Source organism: Podarcis bocagei (assembly GCF_964188305.1).
Source record: "Podarcis bocagei genome assembly, chromosome: 12".
NCBI classification, from domain to species: domain Eukaryota; kingdom Metazoa; phylum Chordata; class Lepidosauria; order Squamata; family Lacertidae; genus Podarcis; species Podarcis bocagei.
Window position 1 is genome coordinate 4,492,383 of NC_138137.1, and position 26,840 is coordinate 4,519,222.

Genomic DNA, 26,840 nt, shown 5'->3' on the forward strand with positions numbered 1-26,840 from the left:
CTCTTTGGTTGGCTATATTTCTGTGGCCAAATATGAACTACTGACTTAACATGAGCTACTTAGGGAAGAAGGTATTAAGTGAACTAACTGTTCCTTCCCAACTTTTTGGGTCTGATATCAAACCTGAACTAGGCAGCCACCTAGTGGCCAAGTGGTGATTGTGTTCTTGTTTGTTTATGTGAATGTTTATTTATGTCAATATTTATGCCACATTCTCTGCCATTCATACAACACCCACAGCAGTTTAGGAAACAAAAGAAAACAACTCCGTACTCCTAACTCCAAATAATCTATAAAGCACACATCACAGTGTGGTTTTTAAAATTAGGAAGCCATGCAACCATTTAAATCAGCACAGATCTGCCCAGAGGAAAAGCTTTTTTTTGGGGGGGGGGGAGTAGAGGCAATTAAAAAATAATGACCTGGGACCTGACCCACTCCATCTAGGGAGGGCCTTCCATAATGATTCCGCCAGGGAGAAGCTGCAGCCCTGCTCCCTCTCAGGGTGTTTTTGCCAATATCTAAAGAGCCATGGGAGCTGTACAGAAGAAGGTGCTCCCTGATTTATGCTGGCCGTAGGCTGTTTAGAACATACTGAGGTTGCCATTTTGGCCACCTTGAGAAGAAAAAACACTGAACAGTTGAGTTTTAAAGACAGACCAAGAGACCATCAGGTACCAGGAGGTCTCCAACTTTTACACCAAGCCTTACAAGATTGTTGTAAGAATTGCTTTGGACTATTGCTATGATTTTTGTTACTGCACTCTCATATTGTTTTCCTTTTGAATGTTTGATCTTCATAGTGTGTATATATATATATATATATATTTGCTTTCGTAGATTTATATTTCGTAGATATATATATGGGCAATTTAAGCACATGTTCTACCCAGTTTCTCCATTGTTGTTTTCCAAATGCAGCATTCACATGATACGAAGACTATTGATGATAGTGGTTTGTTTTCACACAGTCAGGCTATTGTGTAATCGTTGCAATCATTTCATGGGAAATGTAGCAGTATGAATGTCAGCTTTATTTAAAATACAGTGGGTTGATAAATTCCGTGTTTTATCTGGAACCCTTTGAAACATATCAGTTACTTCAAAAACAATATGGGTCTGATCCTGCCAGTCAGCTCATGTTGAATGCAATTTATTCAGGTTAAATTTTATGTGAATTACTTAATTGGAACAGAGGACTTATGCCATAGCAGGTGATGTGGTATAAAGTACATCAGCAACTAGCAGGAAAAATAAATTAAATTAGGTTAGAACATTAAATAATAGCCAGATAGCTGCTACATATGGCATTTCCCAACATTGTGTCACTTTCACACACTTAACTCTGATCAACTTAGAATATTCAGAAGAAGCAAGAGGCAGCTCTCAGAGAAACTTTGTGGGGGGGAAAGACATTCACTTAGAAATTATCCAAAGTGATAGATTTCCTGGTACTCTTCTGCTTACTCAAAACCAGTTGGCTTTCGTCGAGACTGATGGGCTTACAGAAGTAGGTGTAACTTATTTGTTAATATGAAGGCCATTCTGTACACAAAAATATCATTGTGTTGTTCTGCTTCCAGGTCAGTTAGACTTACTTGACCTGATGTTTCTAAGCATATATGAAGAACTGGCAGAAAGTGACATTAATGTTCTTTGTATCCATACAGCATATCAACAACGATCACATCCATGGGGAGAAGAAGGAGTTTGTATGTCGATGGCTGGATTGTTCTCGAGAGCAGAAGCCATTCAAGGCTCAGTACATGCTGGTGGTACACATGAGGAGGCACACGGGAGAAAAGCCACACAAATGCACTGTGAGTCAACAGCCCCAAATCAAATCAGGGGCCCCATGGACTTGTTTCCATTTCCCTTTTGCGCAAACGTGATTTTGGCAGGTTTTGCTGCCTCATGAAACACTACTGCCTAGAATGTGGCACTATGCACAGCAGCGAAATCAGTGCTGGAACCAGTGATATTTAACTTAATCTTATGTGATCTCAAAGTGGAGTGGCTAATCAGTTGTCGCTGGACTACAGCTTTCACCATCCCTGACTATTAGGCATCATCCTGACAAGTCGCCCATTCCTGTGCCAGAAAGGTGGGCAGTGGCATAGCCAGATGTTCAATGACATTGCATTATTCAGCATGGCTGAGCAGGCTGCAAAGGAAGTTCAGAAGATCTCTCTGAACTTGTGTGCAACAAAATGGCATTTGAGATTTAAGTTGAAAGGGAATATTGTAAATGACTTTTTAAAATCCGCATGCCACCTATATTTAAAATGCACTCTGCAGTACTGGTTGATGGAGAAAAACAGCATCTTCTCTATTGAAGACTGTCAGAATTCTGTCCTTTTGATTACATTTCATAAAACCAGCTGAAGACATGGTGTGTCAACTGGTGTCCAGAGGCTTTAGATAAAGAACCAGCTATTGCAACTGATAGCCTTAGTAAAGGGTTTTTTTTAGATGAGATTTTTTTAAGAACAGTTCTATCTGTCTTTACATTTTAGTTTTTACATTTAGTTTTTATTGTGGTGTATATTTTTATGGTTTTATTGGGATATTTAGCAGATTATAAATATTTCTAATAAATAAATGGAGCTGTCTTCCATGGATTAATCCACATACTTCAGCAAAGCCAGTTTAGCTTTACCATCACCAAGCCTTGTGACAGTGAATTACGTAAGAATTCACTGCCTAGGAAACTTGCTTTTTGGTTGTTCAGACTCTTCTGATCACTTTTTCCATTTAGATATTGAGTGCTGAACTATAACCAAACAAGCAAAAAACGAAAATTAAGGACTTTCAGCCTGATTCAGTTCATGTTAGGCAGAAGTAAGTCTCACTTTATTAAACGGGGCTTACTCCCAGGTAAGCATGCAAAGGAAGGCAGACAGAATTGCATTACATTGTCTAAACAACCCTTTATATTGATGCAAGCTAGGCTTTTATCTTACATACTTTTAACCAGGGATTATGATGGGCTCAACAAAACAAAAGAAAGAGATCTTGAACACATTGCTATTATGGCTAGATCTTGGAAAGCTGCTCTCCCTTTGATGTGGTGTTATTTCATTGGCTTATCCTCCACCCTCGCAGTCTCCACTTTCTGTAACACCAAGTGCTCAGAATAATCCATATTTGCATGTCGTCTGCAGTTTGAAGGTTGTACAAAGGCCTACTCCAGGCTAGAAAACTTGAAAACTCACTTGAGATCTCACACTGGAGAGAAACCATATGTCTGTGAGCATGAGGGCTGCAACAAAGCATTCTCAAATGCGTCTGATCGTGCCAAGCACCAAAACAGAACTCATTCCAATGAGGTAAGGAAGCACATGGGCTGTAAAATCCCCCCAACCCCGCACAGACATAATCCTGTCAAAAGAATTTATTGTAGAATATATACCAAGAAGAAACACCCCACAACTTTGAAGATGCAAAACTCGTACATTGCATACATTTTGAAGGTCATAAATCATTTTAACAGTATGTTTTTAAAAGGCATATTTAAAAAGCAAAGGTTGCTTGAAAGAATGTTCCTTGATTTCTATTCAGCTTATTTCAAGTACTTGTTATTAAGATCACCACTATGTCTAATGGCTACGCTTCAGCTGATGTGCCGCAAAAAATGGCCTGTGTTCTGCCATACCCAGAGAAACATCCTGTGCAACACAGCCGACCCAGGCAACCTCTTATTCTATAAGAAAAGTTGTGTGAAGTGTGGCACAAACTTCCTCCGTGCCATGGCTTGCTTGCCCTCTTGTCTACACCTTTGTCACTTCAAAACTGATGCCAAAAACACATAAAGCAAAGCCTCACAACAGACAAAAAGCACGGCTTACTTCGAAGGCCAGCCCTTGCTTCTTCGTATTGCTGTACTACCCTGATGGGGGCTTCATTACAGGAGCTGGATGGGAGCAGTAAACATGAAAGAAACTGGTGGAAAATTGGGTGCCCTGACTTGCAAATCCACCATTGGATACAACCCTCTGTTTATAAATCTTACAATATTTCTGTAGTGCATTTGGCCACTTCCGTGTGCCAGTACAATAGAACAAAAGCACTAGGTCATATGAGTAATCCTAAGTAAATAAACAAATTGAAATATGGACGGGGACCACCTTAAGGACTTGCTCTCGTCCACAGGCAGCTCATCCCATTTTGTGGCCTGAGGATTGATTATGTGGCAAGATAAGAGGTCCACGAGATCTCATCGGAAGCTGCTGCCACTTCTCTAGGGGGGATGGGGGGTGCCCACACTTCAGATTCGGCCACTTGAGACTTGCTACCTCAGTCGGCCTCATGGGCAGGCAGGCCCTGCTCCAGTCCAGTGGAAAAGTTTACTTTTTATCTTCCCAAAGCTGATCCCATGCCACATCACAAGCTGCTTTTGAAACTGCTGTCAGTTTCAATGAAATTAATGGGGGCTGTTCCTCTAAAGTTCCCCTTAGGCTCACAGAACTACTTTCATAATTCTTTTGAACTTAGTTGAGGTGTGCAATGTTTTCTGGACTGAAAACAATTTGATGCTCATTATGTAATTATTCAAGGTTAGAGGTATTTAATTCCCCATAGGAAAATAAACATAGGCCCATGTCACATGATATACATGTTATTTTCCTCTGCATGTATCATAAGATATATTGAATTAACGAAGGAAAAATGTCATACAAGAAGAATCCCAAAGACTTGCAGCGCTGTTTACTAGTGACACCTGCTGGTTAGTCACTGACAGTGTTAAGTGAGATTGGAATCCCTTTGGCATTCAGTATTCTCCTAAGAGTCTAGTGAATATCAAGATAAAGAAATCAGAGTAGAGAATGAGAACTGTGCAGAAGTGATTCAAGGATTTATGTTGTTTTCCCCAAAGCCCTTCCACATATTCAAAGCATGTACATTGTACTTTGAAAGGAGCTCAGCGTCATACACAGTAGGCACATATTGCTTTGGTACTCTCCTGCCAAAAGAACTACAGAATTGGCAGTCTCCCAGATGAATTTCCATACAAGTGGCCCATCAGGAACCGATTTCATAGGAAAGCACACTGAGTCACCATAGTACCAAGATTAGAGAGCTTGGATTTAACCTCTGTTAATTCTGCTTCACTCTTATGAGTCTAAACTTGCAGACCTGTCCACAAGTACAAGGCACTTCAGAACCCATCAGCCATTGGCTGAAAGATAACATCCACAGCCTGTGGCATCTGAATGTAGCAGTAGTATACTGCATAGCATTGTTAAATGCTCCACGGAAGAACTCATAGCCAATACTGGCATTTCTTTCCACTTGCAGAAACCCTATGTCTGCAAGATACCAGGGTGCACAAAGCGCTACACAGACCCCAGTTCTCTCCGGAAGCATGTGAAAACGGTGCATGGTCCTGAGGCGCATGTCACCAAGAAGCAGCGTGGAGACCTCCACCCAAGGCACCCACCCCCGAGAGACCAAGGCAGCCATTCTCAGACAAGATCCCCAGGCCACCAGACTCAGGGCGCGATTGGTGAGCAAAAAGACCTCAGCAACACTACCTCAAAGCGTGAAGAATGCCTCCAAGTGAAAGCGGTCAAGTCCGAGAAGCCCATGGTATGCAACGTCTTGTGCTTTCTCCCCATCTCCCTTTCCCTTTCAGGTTGCGGGGGGTTCATTCATTATGAAATACTGCAACTCTTAAGCCTTTGGTTGCTTTTCTTTACAATAACCTGTTACGAATAGAAATAAATTATATTTGGCAGCTCTAATATAATGTAACATTTGGAAATCAAACAGTGTGAAGCTATTTATAGATTAGACTGGCTGAATACTTACATGCTTTGCATCTTTACTCAAAATGCCATTTAACCACCACAAAAAACAGGAAATTTAAAATGCATTCACACTTAAGTTGGCATAACAGAACTCACATGCGTTACTCTATTGATATTAAAAATGACTTGTGGTCAAGATTGACCAGATGTATATCATGATATTCAGTGCCATTATAACCCTGAATAAATTGCACCTCTGTTGGCTGAAGTTTGGATGATCCGGTTCTTCGCACTGTGCCATTCCGATAAATGAGGCTTTATTTAGGGCGCAATCCTGCAGGAAGCTCTCCTGTGCAAGTTCCATTGAAGTGAACATCATCACCATTCATTTTGATGGTAATTGCACAGGAGAACTTCCCCCACATTCATGTATTTTGTGGTAATCTGGTTTAAATTTAGTTCTTTCAAATTCATAAATGTGTGGAGAACGGGCTAATCACCAAATAAATGTTGCAACAATGTTTATTAATGTTTAAGTAGAATGAATTGTGAAGAATTCTGATTTCAAATTCTTAAATATCAAGTCAAAACACTGAGTTCGTGGGTCAAAATGAAAATAATCTGCACAACCTAGTTCTCACTGTGTTGGTAAACCTTTACCTGGGCGTAGCACTTCAGTTTGTAGGTGTGGTGGGCTTTCATAACTGAATGCACTTCCACAAAAAAATTCCTGCACACAGAAAGTTTGTATGAAAGAAACCTTCTCCTTGACATCTCATTTTCTCTGTGGAGACAATTTTTGGGATGGAGGAGTGTTCAATCATGATTTTGCTATGTGGAGTTATAGGTTTACCAATTCAATGTTAGTAGATCATTACTTCAAATTTGAGATTCCCAAATTGGAAAATATATCTAATATGACTTTTTATAAAATGTGCCTTGATGATTTGCTCAGTCTAGAAATCTGTTGAGCACTCAGATACACACAGTGATATCCTACATGTAAGAATCCCCCATATTTTTCAAGGGGAGAGTAGACCTGGTTGTGCAAAGGTATCAACACCTTGCCGGGGGTGGGGGGGATGGAAAGTCTGTATTGGCGAGCTCCATGTTTGTATTTAAAATCCTGGACCCAGGTCAGAAATTGGACTCAAGTGACTAAATTTTAAGTTTCTTCTGTGTTTCAGGTGTGTCAGAAGTATTTCCTAGCCTAGTTAATATTTCAGCAATGTGGTTGAATTGAGTGGCTTTGGGGGGGGGAAAGGGAGAGCAAAGATGATAAGAACCACGCAGAAAATAAAATTTACATATAACATTGAACTTAATCAATGTTAATCAAAATTAGGTGCTAAAATTATGACTTGACCATGTTGTATGACTTTTGTAATTGTACTAATCTGGTATTTCTTCTATCTAATGCTCTTAAATGACTTGTTCTAACTTCCTAAGGACAGTGGGTAATAAGGTGAGGGGATTTTAACTTCTTCTCAGTTCCTTCAATGCTACTTTTGAAAACCATTTGCTTGCTGCCCAGGAACATTCCATCAAACGCATCCATGGCATTTCATAACAAATGGCATGTAGTACAACTGGAATTGTGGCAATTTTAAATAGACGTGTACGTGTTCACATACACATCCGTGACCACTCTCTGTTTTGTGAATGAACGTGTCTGCTGTGAGCAATTAGTCAGCTACAAGAACAGGCTTCTGACTCTCAAATGTCTTTGTTCAGCTAGCATGAAACAGTAACTGCCCCAGTGATGCTTCCCTGGTGAATTAATTAATTTAAACATTGCTACTGGGGTTTTCAGCTGAATGTCCACAGCACATTACTAATAATGTCACAAAAACTAGATAATTTTGTGTTGCCGGTGATCCTGAAAACACTTGCATGCTCATTGCTCACTTAATGGGAGGTCTTTTTGTTAAAATCGTTGAGATTTTTTACCATGGAGATCAAAAGCAGATATAGGAGGCTGTTCTTGAGAGCAAAATGATTTTGCATGCCTTAATCAGGGTTCTGTGTACACTGCAACTCTGCTGGAGCACAGAAATTGTGTCCAATGTGGCACAAAATTCACCTTTCATTAAAATAATAACAGCAGTTAGCCTCGCGGCTACAAAGATAGATTTGCAAGTATATGGGCCAGTGATGTGGATTTCCCAGAAAATTTAAAATCACACTGTTTTCTGGGAAGTTTTCCAGTGCCCAAAGTCTATTGGAATCTGACTTCCATGCGATACTATAATGTCCTAGAAGTCCTACTGAGTTCAGTAGAGTTTACTCCCAGGTAAGTATGTATCACAGCCTCACCATGTTTATTTGACTTGCATAACAAGCAAAACTTTTAAGGCATGATGTATTAATTTTACATACTATATACATTTTTAAAAGAATTTCAGAGTAGCCTAAAAATAAAAATATAAACATCTTTCCCCAACAGCCATAGTTACTATTCACATTGAAATATTTGATTAGGAAAACAAAACGATAAACCAGTAACACACATTTTGTGTGGCTTAAACGATACAATCAAACTAAATCACAGCTTAGATTGGAATTTATTTTTTGACTATTTGTAAATATTTTAAGGCAGAGCTTTCCAAACTGTGTGCTGAAACGCGTTAGTGTGTTGTGTGCAGGTGTGTTGCGCAATGCGTGTCCATATCTCTTATAAGGTGTTAGTTTAACCTCCATTTTTCTAGTAAAACAGAATTACTGTGTCGCGAAATGATGCATGTTTAAAAAGTGTGTCACCGACGTGAAAGTTTGGGAAGCTCTGTTTTAAGATATGGCGATTCAGTAGCATCCACCCCACCCCCTGACACAGCCAGAGGTCTGTTTATTTCACATGTAGATATTTCCTAGGTATGAATCCTGTTTTTACTTTGCTTTGCCTTGTTATGGAAATTTATTTATTTATTTGCAGGGGTTTTGACTAGATGACCCTCAAGATTTCTTCTAGCTCTGTAGTTCTATGATTGTATGATTTTTTTATTATTACCATTATCATTATTATTATTTCAGGTTAAATTACAGTAGTGATTTTAATGACGTTATTTTGGTAATATCCGCTTGATACGCATCCATCTTATTAACATCTAGAAACATTTAGAAACATCCTCTAAACAGAAACATCCTCTAAAAGCACTGCTCTGCTTCTCTCTCTAAGATCTCTTTTAGGTGAGGTTGCTGAATACATGGACTGCAGTGTTTTTCTTATGCAGTCTGAATATCACTGCAGTAAAATAAACCTTATGAAGCATATCTATGAGCTTCTCCAGGGCAGCGGATAAGTTTAACTGTGACAGGTCAACATGGCAGTAGAAAAACTATCATGGTAGAAAACCATAATTCTCATCAGAATTTACAGGAAAAGTAAATTCTGCTTTGAGGCACAGTGGAAGGGAAGTTTCAGGGAAATGGTTGCAGTGAGTAATACTTTAGCAGCAAGCTGGTATTGATCCAGTGATGGTCATCGCTGCTCTGTGGGATATTTCCGATGGCATGATGAAGGCTTTTAGTGTACAAATCCATGTTTTGACAGCAGCTTTGTTTTATTCACTGTACAGTGGTACCTCTGGTTACATATCCGGAGGTCCGTTCTTAACCTGAAGTACCACTTTAGCTAATGGGGCCTCCCACTGCTGCTGCGCCACCGGTGCACGATTTCTGTTCTCACCCTGAAGCAAAGTTCTTAACCCAAGGTACTATTTCTGGGTTAGCGGAGTCTGTAACCTGAAGCGTATGTAACCCAAGGTACCACTGTATTGGCCCGTGCACAGTACTAAGGCTGCTTCTCTGCCGTGAGAAACAGACCCTTCTGAATATTAACTTTATAACACTAGCAACTGGCTCACTCCTGGAGATGGGGCCATACATATATTGGTGCCATTCAGCTGCAGATGATCATATCGGCCAGGAATTAAAGAGCTACTTCCAGCATCTCCACTGTATTGAACTCACAAAGGGAATGTTTTCCATCTGTGCCATGAGACCCCTCTCATTTTCAGTAGCTTTTTTAAAAAAGCATTTCGTCTGATGTGGGAGAAGGATGTTACTCCAGACGCACAAGTCCAACATCAGAAGAATACACACACTCTTTTGAAGAGCATGTCCTAACCTTAGATTTCAGAAGCTTAAAGTGGTTTGGTAAGATGAGAGTTCTTGGTAGCATCCTGTCCTTGCCTCAGCATGACTCTGACCTAGTAAGGCATCTCTTAATAATGAAATTGTGTTTATTTCTCACCCATCTTGCAAGGTACCTCATTTAAATAAATAATTGAGGTACCTTGCAAGATGGCTGAGAAATAAACACAGTTCTGAGTTCTGTCTTGCCTTTCTCTAAGCATGGTGGATCTTAGGTGCATTCTGTTTCTAACTGGATTTCCTCTCCCCCCCCCCCCATATCTTTTCTCCTCCAAACAGACATCTCAGCCAAGCCCTGGTGGTCAGTCTACATGCAGCAGCGAGCAGTCCCCCATCAGCACCTATTCCAACAATGGGACCGAGCTTAATCTGACCAGTCGAGGTAGTGTAGGAGACCTCAGTGTCATAGATGAAACCCCTATCATGGACTCTACCATTTCCACAGCAACCACAGCACTTGGCTTGCAGACCAGGAGGAATATGTCAGAGACCAAATGGATGGAGCAAGTTAAGCTGGAAAGGTTGAAACAAATCAGTGGAGTGCTTCCAAGACTGAACCCCATTCCACATTCCAAAGCCCCAACTTTGCCGCCTCTCATAGGAAATGGTAAGATATGCTCATTTAATATAATCTGCAGCTAGACCATTGATGGGGACAGACTGTTGCCAGCACTGACTGCCCATACATTTCTGGGTTCAGGATACCTCAAAGACCGCCTGATCCCTGCCTAGTTACTGAGATGTTTGGTGGAGTCACTGTCCGTGTTCCCCATGGCATGGATGCATGGCTCCAGTACACCATGTGTGTTCAGTATTGTGAGCCAAATTTTATGGCACATCCTTCCTGTTGAGGTCACAGAGCCCCCCCATCCCTGTTGAACTTCTGCTCCGCCTACAGAATGCTTGTTGTTGTTGTCCCACATACATTTTAACTGGATTCTGATTTTATAGTTTTAACTGAATTTTCCCCCCATTGTATTATATTCCACGTACACCACTTAAAGAAGATTGGAATTAAGTGGTATATAAGCTCTCTAAATAATAAGATAAAAATAATGAATGAATGAATCCCCTTTAGAATCCATTGACACTTTATCCCTCCCTCCCCCCCGAAAACCCCCCAACCCTGCACAGGGTTTCTTTAGTGCTTTTGCCATTATAATGCAACTAAATAAAGTGCATGCTCATTCTAATTTGAGAGTACGAAATCATGGAGTGTTACTAGGCCCTTCCCTGACTAAAATTATCAAGTAAGAAGAGTTTGGATTTGATACCCTGCTTTATCACTACCCGAAGGAGTCTCAAAGTGGCTAACATTCTCCTTTCCCTTCCTCCCCCACAACAAACACTCTGTGAGGTGAGTGGGGCTGAGAGACTTCAGAGAAGTGTGACTGGCCCAAGGTCACCCAGCAGCTGCAGGTGGAGGAGCAGGGATGTGAACCCGGTTCCCCAGATTACGAGTCCACCACTCTTAACCACTACACCACACAGGGTCAAAGCTGATCACCACGTAATTATGCCATGGAACTTTAGTTGGGATACAGCATTTCAAACCACAAGTGGAGATCACTTTTTTTTTGAATTCTCTTCTATGCAAAACACAATTTTGCTCAGAATGCAACCAGTTTAGAGCATTAATTGATTCAAGATACTCTACTAAAAGGTGCTGCACTAAGTCAGTGATTAAGAAAAGATTACTGTTGTTATAAATAAAACCTGCAAAAAAAACACTCCTAAAAGAGATAATTCCTCCTTTTCTTTCTCACAGGTGGACTGTTTTAAGATGATGTGGGTACAGCACAGTTATCCAGTTTCTGAAAGCAAAGTATGCTTCTTGCTTCAGAACTATTGTTCTACTCAGATGCAAATTTTAAATAAGTATATTATTTAAAGTAGGTAGAGCAGTTGATCAATTGAATAAGATTTGTTTAATCATGTTAGACCCTTATACTCTAAGCCAGTGGTTTTCAACCAGGGTGCTGTGGCATCCTGGGTATCTTGAATGATAGGCAGGGGTTCCACAGGGCTTCTCTGTCCTCTGATGCCCTCTCATGTCTCTGCCTCCCAAAGGCTTCCACAGCTGTTTGTTGCAGCAGCCCAGGCAAGTGGTGCCTCTGGGGCTGGGCAGGGGTGTTTCCCAGGCCCCTGTGGGGCAGCTCAGAGAGCCGAGGTGGCAGTTGCAGTTGCCCAAAGGACTCCCAGAGAGAGTGGAGAAGAGAGGAGGTTGAGGGAACACTCCCCAAGGAAGGGTGTTCAAAAAGGGGTGAGGGGCTGCCGGCTCTGCAGGCAAGGGGTAACATAACTGGGCTCCTGAGCCCCCAGGGGTGCCACAGAAAGAATGTAGTTGGTCAAGGGAGCCGTGGACTCAGAAAGGTTGAAAACCTCTGATCTAAGCCAATGCATGTCTACTCAGACCTTATGAGTTCAGTGGTGCTTACTCACAGGTCAGCATGTATAGGATTGCAACCTAATTTCCTGCTCATATCAAAGTATTATCCCAGGGAGAAGGGTACACTAGGGAAGGTGGTAAGATTCTTATTATTAATATTTTATTGAAAGATGGTATGGTAGAATTCTTGTGTTTAGTCCAAAGCATGTGTTAATGTAGGTGATACACGTGAATGGAGCTGGGAAACAAAACACACCCAGAATCCATCGCAGGTCTCATCGCCATTTTTGCCCGAAGATTTTTTCCTTCTACTTCGTTGCAAAACTCCTTCAACTGCAGCCACCCATGCAAAATATCTGTGGTATTTCTTGTTTCTGGTTTAAGATCATTCCAATAAAGGGAACTACAGAAAAGAAAAGAAATGATTATAATTGCTTATTTTATAATGTTGCTTGGAATGTCATGCAAAAGATCTGGAAGAATGGCTTTCAAATTATCCCAAATAATTTATGGAATTGTGTATTTTGCAATTTTGGCTTTCAGTATGGTTCGATTAAGACTGTAATCTGCATTTTAAAAAAGACTGCATATTTTCACAGATCCAATCAGTGGAGTCCTACTAGAGACAAGAGACAAGCCAACATAGACCCAGTTCTTACCTAGTTCTAGGGTTGTAGTTGTGCTACTCTTAACATGCTTTTTTCTCTTTGAAGGTATTTTAATTTTTGTATAGAACAGCATTGTGGACTTCAGTTGTGTGAGCTACCTAACTGAAGCAGCACTGCCCAACCTCAGTGGGAACTTGCCCACAGCACCAGGCAGCATCGTTCATTCTGTGTTGCGTTGCGGCCAGTGTCTGGGCAATGCCTTCAGCTTCCTTTCATCTTGCAACATAATAATAATAATAATAATAATAATAATAATAATAATAATAATAATAATAATAATAATAATAATAATTTATTATTTGTACCCCGCCCATCTGGCTGGGTTTCCCCAGCCACTCTGGGCGGCTTCCATAGAAACCAAAAAAACACTAAAATATCATACATTAAAAACTTCCCTGAACAGGGCTGCCTTAAGATGTCTTCTGAATGTCAGGTAGTTGTTTATCGTTTTGACATCTGCTGGAAGGGCGTTCCACAGGGCGGGCGCCACTACCGAAAAGGCCCTCTGCCTGGTTCCCTGTAGCTTTGCTTCTCGCAATGAGGGAACCGCCAGAAGGCCCTCGGCGCTGGACCTCAGCGTCCGGGCAGAATGATGGGGGTGGAGATGCTCCTTCAGGTATACTGGGCCGAGGCCGTTTAGGGCTTTAAAGGTCAACACCAGCACTTTGAATTGTGCTCAGAAACGTACTGGGAGCCAATGCAGGTCTTTCAAGACCGGTGTTATGTGGTCTCGGCGGCTGCCCCCAGTCACCAGTCTAGCTGCTGCATTCTGGATTAGCTGTAGTTTCCGAGTCACCTTCAAAGGTAGCCCCACGTAGAGCGCATTGCAGTAGTCCAACATTATTCTTTGTGTGCCTGAATCCAAAAGTCTTGTTGGCCCCATCATCAACATTTTGGAAATATAATGGCATTTTCTTGGAAACGCCTGCAGCACATGTCGTACCATTTCTTTATTTCCCCTGATCAACCTGGAGTCTTTTCTTCTTTCTTTATCCCCCTCCCCAGGTACTTATTCAAGCAGCAGCTGCAGCATTGGAGGAAACATGACTATTCTAGCCAATAAAAATGAACTCACAAACATGGACATTACTGTGCTCAACATGCTGAACAGAAGGGACAGCAACACCAGCACCATCAGCTCAGCCTACATGAGCAGCCGCAGATCCTCTGGGATTTCACCTTGTTTCTCTAGTCGGAGGTCCAGTGATGCTTCCCAAGGCGAGGGGAGGCTCCAGAACATCAGTGTTACTGATTCCTACGACCCCATTTCAACGGACGCCTCTCGGCGATCCAGTGAAGCCAGCCAGTGTGATGGCTTGCCAGGTCTTCTCAGCCTGACCCCTGCCCAGCAATACCGGCTGAAAGCAAAATATGCAGCAGCTACTGGTGGACCCCCACCCACACCACTCCCTAATATGGAGAGGATGAGCTTGAAAACAAAAATGGCACTATTGGGTGACTGTAGGGAGTCTGGAATGTCACCACTGCCCCCAATGAATTCTCCCCGAAGATGTAGTGATGGTGGGACAAACAATTACAACAGGCGACACATACTGCCCCATGATGTGTTGGGGAACAGCACAAGGAGAGCCAGTGACCCTGTGAGACCAGTTTCCGATAACCTTTCCTTTCCCAGAGTCCAGCGTTTCAACAGTCTCAATAGCTTTAACCCTCCTGTTTTGCCTCCATCTATGGAAAGGCGTAACTTCATCCTTCAGAACTATACCCGTTCTGATGGTGGCTTGTTCCGCAACTGTTCCCCTTGTCCTCCTAGTATCTCTGAGAATGTGGCCATGGAAGCTGCTACAATGGAAACAGATGGCAGTCTGAATGATGAGGATCTCCTACCTGACGACGTGGTCCAATATTTGAATTCTCAGAATCAGGGTGCGTACAACCACCTGCCGAATGGTGGACTAGATCACAACAAAGTGCATCACAATTCAGCATTGGGGTACGGCAACAACTTTGACCAGTCTCCTCCACCAAACAACTCTGAGGCCAGTAAAAACGACCTGCCAATTCAGTGGAATGAAGTAAGCTCAGGAAGTTCTGACTTGTCTCCGTCAAAATTAAAATGTGGGCAACGGTCCCTGATCCAGCACACTCAAACCTTAGGCCTCTATAACAACATGGTTGTCCAACAGCAGAACCAGGGGCTGGAGAGAAATGCTGTGTCCCAGCAAAATGGCTATCAGCATCTTCTAGACAACAACGGCTCCTGCAGTTTACAGCAGAATATGGTCATGAACAACAGTGACACCAGTCATTCTTACCACCTTCAGTCAAATAAGGCACAGCTGTATGGTGAAAGTATTGGCAGACAACCAGTGGGCAATACCTATGACATTGTGATTCAAGGGCAAAAGCTGGGAAATAATTTCATGCCAAATAATGGAAACCAGCAGAATTTTGGCTGCACTGCAGTATCAGAGGAGCAGTCTCCCAATGTAATTAGCAGGATGCAGGGCAGAAATGTGGTTGCCCAGGAGTACCTTCATAATCAGCCAACTGATGATATCTACTGCCAAGAAGTCAATCATTCCCATAAAATGATGATAGAGGAAGTTTCAGCTCCCTCGCAACCCACCCTTTATCAAGGGCCACAAAGTTGTCCACTGTCTCACAATGCTGGGATCCAGCCATCAGGTTTGGTGATGGTGAAAGGGTACCAGCCCTGTGCCAACTACTGGGGTGGCAGGCGACAAAACACGTCAAGGAATAACTTGGTGCAGCCGCAAGGACACATAAGGGATGCCAACCAGCCACACAGGGTCAATGGCATCAAAGTAGAATCCCAAGGTCAGTCGCAGCAGTTCTGCTCTAATATGCAGAATTACTCTGGTCAGTTGTATGACCAAACCACAGGGTTTAGCCAGCAAGCTCTGAAAACAGGTGCTTTCCCCCTTTCAGAAGCTAACTGCCTGCTTCAGGGGGCGAGTGATGCTACTTCGTCAGAGCTTCTCTCCCCAGGAGCCAACCAGGTAACAAGCACCGTTGACAGCATTGACACCAGCAGCCTCGAAAGCGTGCAGATTGATTTTGATGCTATCATAGATGATGGTGACCATGCCAGCTTAATTTCAGGAGCCCTGAGTCCCAGCATCATTCAGAACCTCTCCCGCAACTCCTCCCGCCTCACCACTCCCCGAGCGTCTCTTACATTCCCAGCCATGCCCATAAGCACAAACAACATGGCCATTGGGGACATGAATTCTTTGTTGACCTCACTTGCAGAAGAAAGCAAGTTTCTTGCTGTTATGCAATAGACATACACAACTTAGGAGATGAAAGATTTTTTAAAAAAGTAATTCATTTTTTTAGTTGCTTTAAGTACTTTAGCAGTCTCATCTCACCTAAATGGGATGTGTTTCAAGTATATTCCTTTTATGGAATAAGGACTCTGAAAAACCCTAAAGTGTTCTAGGGAGAAACTGTCTTCCGTTTCAGTTCTGAATCAGTATTGTTACACCCACAGTCCCCCTTTTCCCCCAATGTTTATATGCTTCTTTTTTATTTTATTGTTTGTTTATATATTTTTTGTAATTGTAAGCCAATGTAAATGTGTGATGTGCATGCTGGTTTATCTTTGAGGAAGGTCTGATAAAATGGCATTGCCTCTTCCTGTAACTCAAAAGGAAATACAATCCTATATGGTTGTTGCTGAAGTTCTTATACAGCCAGGTTCTAACATGTAGACACAACATTACCAGGAGCACATATATATATTGAAGTTTGGGGTTCCATCCTCTTAGCACTGATCACGCAAACCCTGTCAAGAGGAATGGGTGAATGGTTTAAAGCAACTAATTTATTCAAAAAACCCCACGTGTAGTGGTTTGAGTTGTCATTTCTATTGCTCTACACCAGTGGTTTTCAGGTTTTCTGTATTCAAGGACCTCTGCGCATAATGCTTTGCTTGAGGCAAATCTTCTCAGTCATGTTCTAGACTGCAGAGTGCTGCCTTGGCCTGCTGGGTCTCATCCTGGCCCTACTTGAGCTGAGGAACCACCCAAGACCACATTGGCTATATACTGCGGTGGGGGGGGGGGGTCAGTGATAATGAACAAGTCTGTCATTACTGATGTTTTCACTTAAGAACGTGTAGAAGTGCATCTAACAAAATTTAGGGTTCTCCAGAATGCAGCTTGAAAACCACTGCTTTGGACTGAGGAGAGACAAAATACCATATCAATAAATAACTCTGAAGCATATTCCAATAAAAATAAGTTGGTTACAAAAGAAAATAATGACAAAATGACTGCCCATTTTTATGTCACAAATTGGCTTCAGTTTCCAAAACCTCCATTGCATAATGAGTAAGCCTCACATTTTTTGTTACAAAATGGGGAGTAACTTGAACATGTGCGTGTATGAAAATAAATCAATATCTATGCGAGTGCTATTATAAGTCTGCTTGTCTGAGACATAAATGTAAACACAAGTTGCACTTTTAAGCAAGGTTTAGTTCAGATTGTTGGCATTCACTTCAGTGCAATATGCATAGATCTAAGTGGTTTAAAAGCTCAAGCTATAATATTCAAAATGTTTAGTACTTGTTTACTATAATTCCATTTAACAATAACTGCCTTCCAGTGGTGCTGTAAATGTCCTCTATCATTGGCTTGGCGATCCGGCCAAAGCTTCATTCATAGAAAGGGGCAAGAATGCCACCAATTCCAACTACATATCCCAAGCAAGAGCCGCCCCCTATCAGCCTTCCACTGCCTCACCACCCTAAGCCATGGGGCCGGAAACTTCAAGCACAAATGAGCCATACCAGTAGGTAGGTGTGATACAGAGGAAGGCAAGAACAAAGCAAAACAACAGAACAAAATGAGAGGCACTAGTCCTTGATAAGAAGGTTCAATCCACAGACAGAACATACAGAACATCACATCATTTTGTGCATAATGTGCATAATTCCCCCCCCTCCCCCGGAAAAATAAGGATTCCCTTTGGGATAGGGACTCTGTCAATAAGTTCAGTACAAGAACATTTCACTCAGTAACAGCTATTCTGAAAGCTCTTCCACCAATATCCATCAGTGGTGGTCTATCCCAAATGTAGAAGTTGCCATTCACACACACTACATTATTTTTTAAATAATGTTTATAAAATCTTCATATCGTTCTTATGCTGTTTGTGGAGATTGAGTTGGCCTACCATCTTAGAGTTCAATTTACATATCCCTGACCTGTTCATTTTTCACTGCCATCTTTGGTTACTTTTCTAGTCTTGTTGCACAATGCAACACAACAGCAAGCACAATTGCATCCATACTTTTAAATGAGCTCAGGTTAGCTCTGTTGGATTGTGGCTCTTATGTTTGTATTCTGTGTAGTAGCCCACTCTGTTTCTTAATGGTTCATTGTATGAGTGAAGAATTGGTTTGTGAAAAGCAGAAGTTACTCTAGAGATTTCTTTGCACCTCTCAGTTTTATCAGGACTTTATTTTTCCTGTTGCTCCAACTCTAGGCTGGTGGAATTCCAAAAGGCACATTTTCCTGGAACTAAACAGCTGCACTACTTCTTCAACCCTTAATCATGTCAAAATTACAATGTGCTGTTATTACTGCACCAGATTTCTTATGTTTTGGGCTCGGGCAATATTATAGTACCATGATTTGAACCCACCTGGTTGTTTCTTTACCAATAGAGCCTGAACCACTGTGTTTTTAATTAAACCAGGCCAGTTGTATACACACTGAGGCCACCAACCAACACTGGTACATGATGACCCTCCACATGTTGACTGTAACATTGCAAAACAACTTAACATTGTGTGGAGAATCTCATCTTCAGTATCACACATTCCTGAAAGTTGCTGATGTAGAGGTTCTCCATAGAATTGGGAGTACTGAAGTTAATTTGCCATCTATTCATTATCATGTTTCTGAGCTTAGAAGAACAATCAACACAAACATCCTATAAAACAATTGAAACCAAAATTATTGTAATGTTTTTGACCATTGAAGTCCTGTTTGGAGGAATGTTTCCTTATAGAATGTACTTGTGTGTGAAGTTAAGTTCTAGCAGTGGATCACTTGGAGAGGCTAATCTTTTCTACTCTTCCAAGGTTGCCTTCAGGGTAACCAAGGCACCTGCAATGTGTGTCCCTCCTGAACCACTATGGTAATAGTGGAACATTTAGGACTTGTGCAAGGAGACTGCAACCCAGCCCTCTCATTACCAGCATTGCCCATGTATTTCCCAAATTTACTGGTGCAGTGTCAAAGGAGCACATACCTTACATCAAGTCATACTATGCCTCTGTCTGGCCCACTATGATCTAAGCACTCCAGGGTAAGGCTGGGGGGAGGGGTATGGTTCTGTTTTTGTTTACAGGAAAACTTAGCATTACTTGCACTTTCCAAAACAAGTCAAAGCCATCCTTCAAAATTCACACTTCTCAAAATGTTCATGTGCAGTTCTCCAGCCAAGTAACGTATACAAAAACTGCATTTACTTGGATAAAGAGTGCATAGAAATGCACATATTAGTGCAAATAAGACCCCAAAGTGTTTGTAAAAGTGTCTACATTAGGCAAAACTGTGTGGGAAAATGTGCATATCAGCAGATTCCCATACTAAAAACGCTGGTGAATATTCATGAGGAATGTAAATCACAACTAACATGGAAATGTAGAGAACTGAACTTAAAATTGGAGAAAGTGGGAGAAACCAAAATGGACAGATCTTCCCACTGCCATGTCTAGAGTCTCAGCAGGGACCTTTTATCAGGAGATGCATGGATTGAGCCTAGAAATCTCCGCATGCAAACATGCTCCTGTAACTAAGCAGTGTAGCCTTTCCTGCTCACAGTAGCAGTTCCCACCCTGGAAGTATTGTCAGATAGAGACCCAAGCTGGAGTTTAGATGTTCATACTCTTTGCTTATGCTGGGTCTGACTGCAATAACATCATTCCTAAGTAGTTTGTAAGATGGACTGGAGTAAGCAGCAGCCTAAGGCTTTAGGCGTGAAGATAGGTGCCCATTCCATCAGCAGAGCCTTCTGAAAGTCCGTAATAATTACGACCCTTATCATTACTGCCACCTCCCCTCAAAAAATACTACAGGACTTAGAAAGCAAAAGCTGACAGGGTGAATTTCTGGATCATTGTCTGCCCCAACCGTATCTTACACAACCCATCCCCAAGTCACAAAATGGCCCCTGTGCACAAAGACTGGAAGCAAGAGATAAAAAGATATGCTGCTTGGCTCATGTTGGATTGTTTGGTTTTTAACTGCAATTTCTTGCACTCCTGTCAAAGGCCACTTCCTAAATTTAGCTTCGGCTATATTGTGGGGAGGGACACTTCAAAACTGTGTATATGGGGATTTTTGAAACTCCCCTCTTTATCCCAGTCAAAGTCAAGACAATTAAGTCATCTCAACAGTCCCAGAGTTATGGGAACTTCCTTCTTGTTATGCATTAAATTTGAGAATCTTTCAGAAGCACAGTAAGAGGCCAGTTATCCTACTTAATAATGTAAATGCCACACTTTATATTTGTTCTAGAGGCTATTCTACCTGCCACAGTCCTTCAGGATCACTTCGGCCACAGTTCATAGGGAGAAATCATTTTTCAGACTTCATCCCCAAATAATTCAAACTTGCGCTGAATTTAGCATGTCTAAATGGTGACCGGCATATGTCTTCTGTAACTTCAGACAGAGCTTGGTCCCCCTGAGATGAAGTGGGAAACCCACTTGCCTGAATTGACTCCTAAGTTCTGAACAGCAGCAACCTTAACTAGGGAAGGTAAGCACTGCTAAAAATCCTTGCTTTCTACCACAGAAGCCTAATCTATTTCAACGCAAAGAACAGTAACGACCAGAGTTTATTCTTAAAGGCATTCTGTTGACCGTAACAAGAAACATACATATACCCATCAGTTTAACTTTTCTTCCATGGACCTTTCTCTCCCCATCTGTGTTATCCTTTTGTATTGTCAATTACAAGCAGGTACAAATGAACAAACAAAGGAACTTTACTTCTGAGTAAATACGGCTAGGATTGTGCTGTAAGGAACATTATAGAATGGGTTGGAACCCAACTCTATGGACTTCTACATCAGAGCTGCAGTTAAGATTTCTGTCTCTGCTGAAGAAAGGTCTTGATATGGTACTATGTAATAAAGGTTAGTTTCTGAGCTTTTGTTATTTCTGTCTTAAATGTGATTTCCTTTTCCAGTAATTCTAAGATGATGTTGGATAAGTCATGGGTTAGGCCTCCTTCAATCGATACACTTTGACCTTTTCCATGAAAAAACTGTGTTTCTATTCCTGCAATGGATGTGCCTTATTTTGAGTTGTTTTGGTTAAAAGCAGCGGGGGGAATAGTGCCAAATTTAGCTGTAAGGCTGCTCTTACAATAACAGCACATACCACTGTTGATAAAACTGCCCGAACATTGTCTTGTGAATCTTAGGCATTCATGTGTTAGTGTCCAATAGGAATCGAATGCCGTCTTTGAGAAAGTTCGCTTTTGTCAGCCTGCATATTTGTAAGATTTTTTTAAAAAACCTCATGTTCATTTTTTCACCTCAACTTTTTTTTACTTTTATAAAAAGTGTAATCTCTTTTTTTAAAGAAAAATGTGTAAATACATTTACATACAATAGGAATAGTGTTCAGATGTAACAGATCTTAGTGGTCTTCATTTGATAAATCTGCATTTATGATCTGATGTTCCCCAAGCCTTAGATCAGCTTGAAGGAACTTAGCACTGTGTACATATCAACTGTACTTAGGCTTTCAGAACCACTTAGCCCTTTTGTACTGAGGAATAAAATGTTTCTTACAATGTCAATAAAAACTTCATTTGTATTTAAGTTCTCAGCTTCCATCTTTATTTTTTTAATGGTAATATTGAAAGCTGTAAATTTCATTATAAATAATCATTGTCAAGTTCTGAGCCTCAACGACTGTGAAATTATGGGTTGCAGAGGGTAACCCTAGCCCAGAGCCCCATGCATGTCCTGATGCGCACAGAGAGCTCATGAGCGTGCCAACTGTCCCCAAACGCTATGAGAGAGAACAGTGCCATATAAGTACATGGTAGTGTCCCCACACACAACCATACAAATGAAAGCAAATTCTAATGGGCCGCCATTTGCAGAAAGGGGAGTTCTGTTAGTACATGAAAGCTGGACTGAGAGCCAGAGATAACTGGATTGGATCAGCTGAGAAAAGTGCTTGGATGCAGAATGCCCATGGGACCCCTAACTGACCAGTAAGCATGGCTTCTGACAACAGGGCAAATTGGACGGTGGGTCCATCAAAAGCTTCCAGGTCAAGCTTTGATCAGTGGTTTGAACAACATGGGGCTCTGTTGCTGTATTCCCACAAATAGAATAGTGCAGCTTCACCCTTCACAAGACTGATAAGTATTCGTTTTACTGAACTAATGGACCATCCTCTGGGCTGCTTCCAATGTTAACTTCATTCTCAGAAATACACTTAAGAAAAAGGTTCTGAGGATACTTAATCCTGCTTCCTCCTAGGATTTAAAATTGGAATGTGGGCACTAATGCTAAGGGACACACAGTTTCCAAAGCAAAATACAGCAGAGATACAGGGAAAACTGCTAGGCAGTTATAGTGTTTTATCCAGAGCATGTTGATTTCAAATTATTACTACTTCGGAGAGGAATTTTGCCACAGCCAAGGTTATATCATTTATCTTGTCTTCAAAAAGTACCTTTTTAAAAAACGTAAAACCCATCAGAAGCAAAGAGTTGTATGGGAGGGGGAAGATTTTCAGGAGGAATGTGGCAAAGGGGGTCTGCCTGCTCCATACTGTGGTCGCAATCCAGACAGGGCCGCAACTGCTGCTTTTTCTGAAGGAGAGGATAACTGCAATGCATTGTAGGTAGACCTGCCTTTGAAGGCTATTTGGAAAATACAGTTTAATCATACCCCCCAACATTTATCTGATGGAAATAGGGATGTCCTATTCTCTCTCATTATATATATAGTATTTTTAAGACTCACTTTTCCCCTCCTAAAAAGTAAGGGGGAATGTGTGTGCGTCTTATGGAGCGAATGCAGGCTACGCAGCTATCCCAAAAGCCCGAACAGCAAGAGTGATTGCTGCTCTCACTGTGCAGTGATCCCTCTTGCTGTTCTGGCTTCTGAGATTCGGAATATTTTTTTTCTTGTTTTCCTCCTCCAAAAACTAGGTGCATCTTGTGGTCTGGTGCGTCTTATAGAGCGAAAAATGCGGTATATATATCTTATACCCTGCCCATCTGACTAGAAAGCCCCGGTCACTCTGGGAAGCTTCTAACATATATAAAAATATAATTAAACATTAAAAGTGTCCCTATACAGGGCTGCCTTCAGGTGTCTTCCAAAGGTTGTACAGCTACTTTTCTCCTTGGCTTGGAGGGGGGGGGTTGCATACCATACCCTCCAGCATTTCTCTGGTGAAAATAGGGACATCCTAAGGAAAAGTGGAACATTCCAGGTTCAAATCACAAACTGGGACGGCTTCTGTAAATCAGAGATTGTCCCTGGAAAACGGGGACAATTGGAGGGTCTTTTTAATGAAAAATGCAGTGACTAGGAGGTTCGCTGGGACCAAATGTGCAGCGTGCATCTCACTAGTTTTGAAACGGTTGCATTGATTGTTTCCAAATGCAATTCACAGGGCTGATTTTAACATTTAGAGCCTTCATAGCTTCATACCTAGGTACTTGCAGGGCCGTCTCCTGCTATATGCACCCTCCCTATGTGGTGCCATCTGCTTTCTTTTTGGTGCCAGGAGAAAATCTTTTGGGACAGGCCTTTTATATTAGTTTTAATTAAATTCTTACACAGGAAATGTTACCTGCTTTTTGTTTTTCTTCATTTACTGTATTTTACTGTGGGGTATTTATATGATTTCTTTAAATATTCTTTTATATAAAGCAGCCCAAGAGCTCGAGGATTGTTTAACAATCTAAGAAGACCGATCCCTGCCTGATGGGGCAGCTCCAGCTAAATGCTTCTCCCAGCCTCACACATCATCCACAGGACCTAGTGAACCATGATAAGATCATTATCCTTAAATTGTGGTGCCCAGAACTGGACCCAGTATTCCAGGTGTGGTCTGACCAAGGCAGAATAGAGTGGGACTATTACTTCCCATTATCAGGACACTAGACTTATGCTGATGCAGCCTAGAAGAACATTTGCTTTTCTTGCTGCTGCATCACACCGTTGACTTGTGTTAAGCTTGTGGTCCACCAAGACCCCGAGACCCATTTCACATGTGCTCCTGGCAAACCAGTTGTATCTTATATTGTCCATCAGGTTCCTCCTGCCTAAGTGCAAAACCTGACATTTGTCCCTATTGAAATTCGTTTTGTTAGCTTTGGCCCAGTTTTCCACTCTGTTAAGGTCATATTTGAGGGAACCCTTTGTCTGTGCTTTGGCTGTCAAGCATCAATGTGAGCAGCAGAACTGCAGGAGGGGGGGAGATTATGTGACAGGAGCCCCTGTTGCTGTAGGGGAAGGGGACTATAGCAGACCCCACCACTAACCACCAATTAATATGGAGTGGACTCACCCCACTAACGGCCCCCAATTAAATATAGCAGACCCACCACATGGTACGCCAACTACACAAATTTATACAATTTACCACAGGCTATCTTATGGAGGTCTTGTGTGAGGGAAAACTTTGTGATTTGGCGTTTCAGACAGAAGCTGAACAAACAATAAAAGTTATATTTACAAAAAAAGTTGGAGGAAAGTGTGAGTGGCACTTTTCGTCAGTAACCCAACCTCTTAGCAATGCCACTCCTGAGGTATTCCAATTAGTAGAATAGACCCAGGGTTTGTTACTGGCTTAGGAGTCTTTTCCCCCTGGAAGAACTCTCCCCTCCTGGCTAGAATGAGACTCAGGGAGTCTGTATTCCCACAGCTCCTCCCTCTCGGTGCGCAGACTCAGCTCTCTGGTTAACTCCTGGCGGAAACTCTCCCAAGACACTCAGCACGGTCTTCCTATCAAAGCTACGAGGCTCCTTCCTCTAGCAATAGATGCTCTCCTCAGAGCGGATGTTAAACTCAAATTTGAAGACTCCCTCAAGAGGCAGTGGCATCTCCTCTTCATTGGAGGGTTTTAAGCAGAGGTTGGAGGACCACCTGTCTTGGATGCCCTAGTTGAGATCTCTGCATTGCCGGGGGCGAGACTAGATGGCCCTTGGAGTCCCTTCCAATTCCACAATTCTTATACTGTGACTTTTGTTGCTGTTGTGCTATGTAGCTTAGTTTTGCTGTTTTGTTTTTTTTTTTGTTAATAGTGTTTTATAGAAGGAGGTAATTTTACTGATTTGTTAGCTATTAGATGCGATTTATATAGTAATTGTGATGTTATGCCATTGTTATTTATTGTTTATAAGCCGCTTTGCGACTCACGTGAGTGTAAAGGGGCATAGAAATGTAACAAAGGAAATGAAGGAAATGAAACAGTTCCTTGAAATGAAATGGAAGTGGGAGGCTGAGATTCAGGAGCAAAATGTAGGCCAAAGGTTCTGTTGTTCACATTGGCTCTTTAGTTAAAACTATGACCCTTCTGAAAAATGAGATGCCAGTCAGGTTCGCTGCTTTCCTGGACACAGGCATCCTTGGATGTGTCTACTGGGGGGGACTTGGTGGCTCTCAGCCTTTGTCTGCTACCACCTTCTCTTAAACTTCAGCTTTCAAGATTCCTCTTCTAGCATATGTTTCTCACTGTGAAATGAAACATGGTTTAGGAGTGCCATCTAATGGCCCTAGAAGAACATGACATGGTGGTGACTGACCAGGAATGAGACCTTGCGTTCACAGTGGTGATCTCAATGAAGATACCACCCCCCTGTGTAGCTGCTGTGAAAAAGGCAAATTCCGTGCTGGGCATCATTAGGAAGGGAACGAAAAATAAAACTGCCAGTCTCATAAGGCCACTATACAATTCTTTGGCGAGACCACATTTGGAATACTGTGTAAAGTTCTGGTTGCTTCACTTCAGAAAAGGATATTGCAGAGTTAGAAAAAGAAAGGGCAAGAAAAAGGATTGAAACAATGAGGGAAGTTTAGAACATTTGGGGTCTTTTAGTTTAGAGAAAAAGCAAGTAAGAGATGGCATGACAGAGGTGCATAAAAGGTTTTCTCTTTTATAATATAAGAACTTGTGGAAATCCAATGAAGCCGACTGTTAGAGGAATCCTCAGGACAGACAACGGGAAGGGCTTCTTCACACAGAGCAGGGAATTAGCTCCCCCAAGAGCCAGTGATGGCAATCAGCATGGATGGCTTTGAAACAGGATGTGACAAAACCATAGAGGATAAGTCTATAAGCCATGATGGCTACACTTCTGATGGCGCATGGCAGGGTGAGAACCACACCATTGACCATGGGCAAATCTACCACTCCCAGAGCTGCTCATCATCAGCACATTGATAGTATGGAAGAAAATAATGATGGATTACTACTACCACTACTACTACTGTTAAATTTCTATACCACTCTTCATCCAAGCATCACAGGGCGGTTTACAATATAGCATAGGCCAAAGGCAGACTTTTGGGGGGTGGTAGTATGGGTTACTTATTGAACACTCACTGGACACTCCCAGAAATTATGATTGACAGACTGTATAGCTAGTCTAAACTAGAAGTCCACTGAGAGAATACAGCTTCCTTCCTACCATGAAACCTAAAGTATTTATAAACATTTGGGGGTGGGGTGGGAGAGAGGGATACTCCATTTGTTTATTTTCCGCAAATGCTCCCTGTTCTTACTCATGCTTTGTGAACCAGAGTGCGTATGAAGTTCTCTTGAGTGGCCTTTGTGATAATCTCTGGCACAGGATTTGTCTTTTTGCACGAATGCTGCGTTTCTGCTTCATGTAA

At 41.9% G+C, this 26,840-nt stretch overlaps 1 protein-coding gene across 4 annotated transcripts in view; it reads left to right on the plus strand.

Annotated features, from left to right (window-relative positions):
- The window catches only part of GLI3 (GLI family zinc finger 3), a 255,223-nt gene extending 233,429 nt beyond the window's left edge, over window positions 1–21,794 (plus strand). For all 4 annotated transcript variants that reach the window (XM_081165088.1, XM_081165090.1, XM_081165089.1 and 1 more), the window contains 5 exons: window positions 1,671–1,820; window positions 3,165–3,329; window positions 5,299–5,589; window positions 10,182–10,509; window positions 13,965–21,794. In XM_081165088.1, the coding sequence (XP_081021214.1) occupies window positions 1,671–1,820; window positions 3,165–3,329; window positions 5,299–5,589; window positions 10,182–10,509; window positions 13,965–16,228 (3,198 nt within the window). In that variant the 3' untranslated portion in view covers window positions 16,229–21,794. The remainder of the gene's footprint in view (window positions 1–1,670; window positions 1,821–3,164; window positions 3,330–5,298; window positions 5,590–10,181; window positions 10,510–13,964) is intronic.
- The last annotated feature ends 5,046 nt before the right edge of the window (window positions 21,795–26,840 follow it).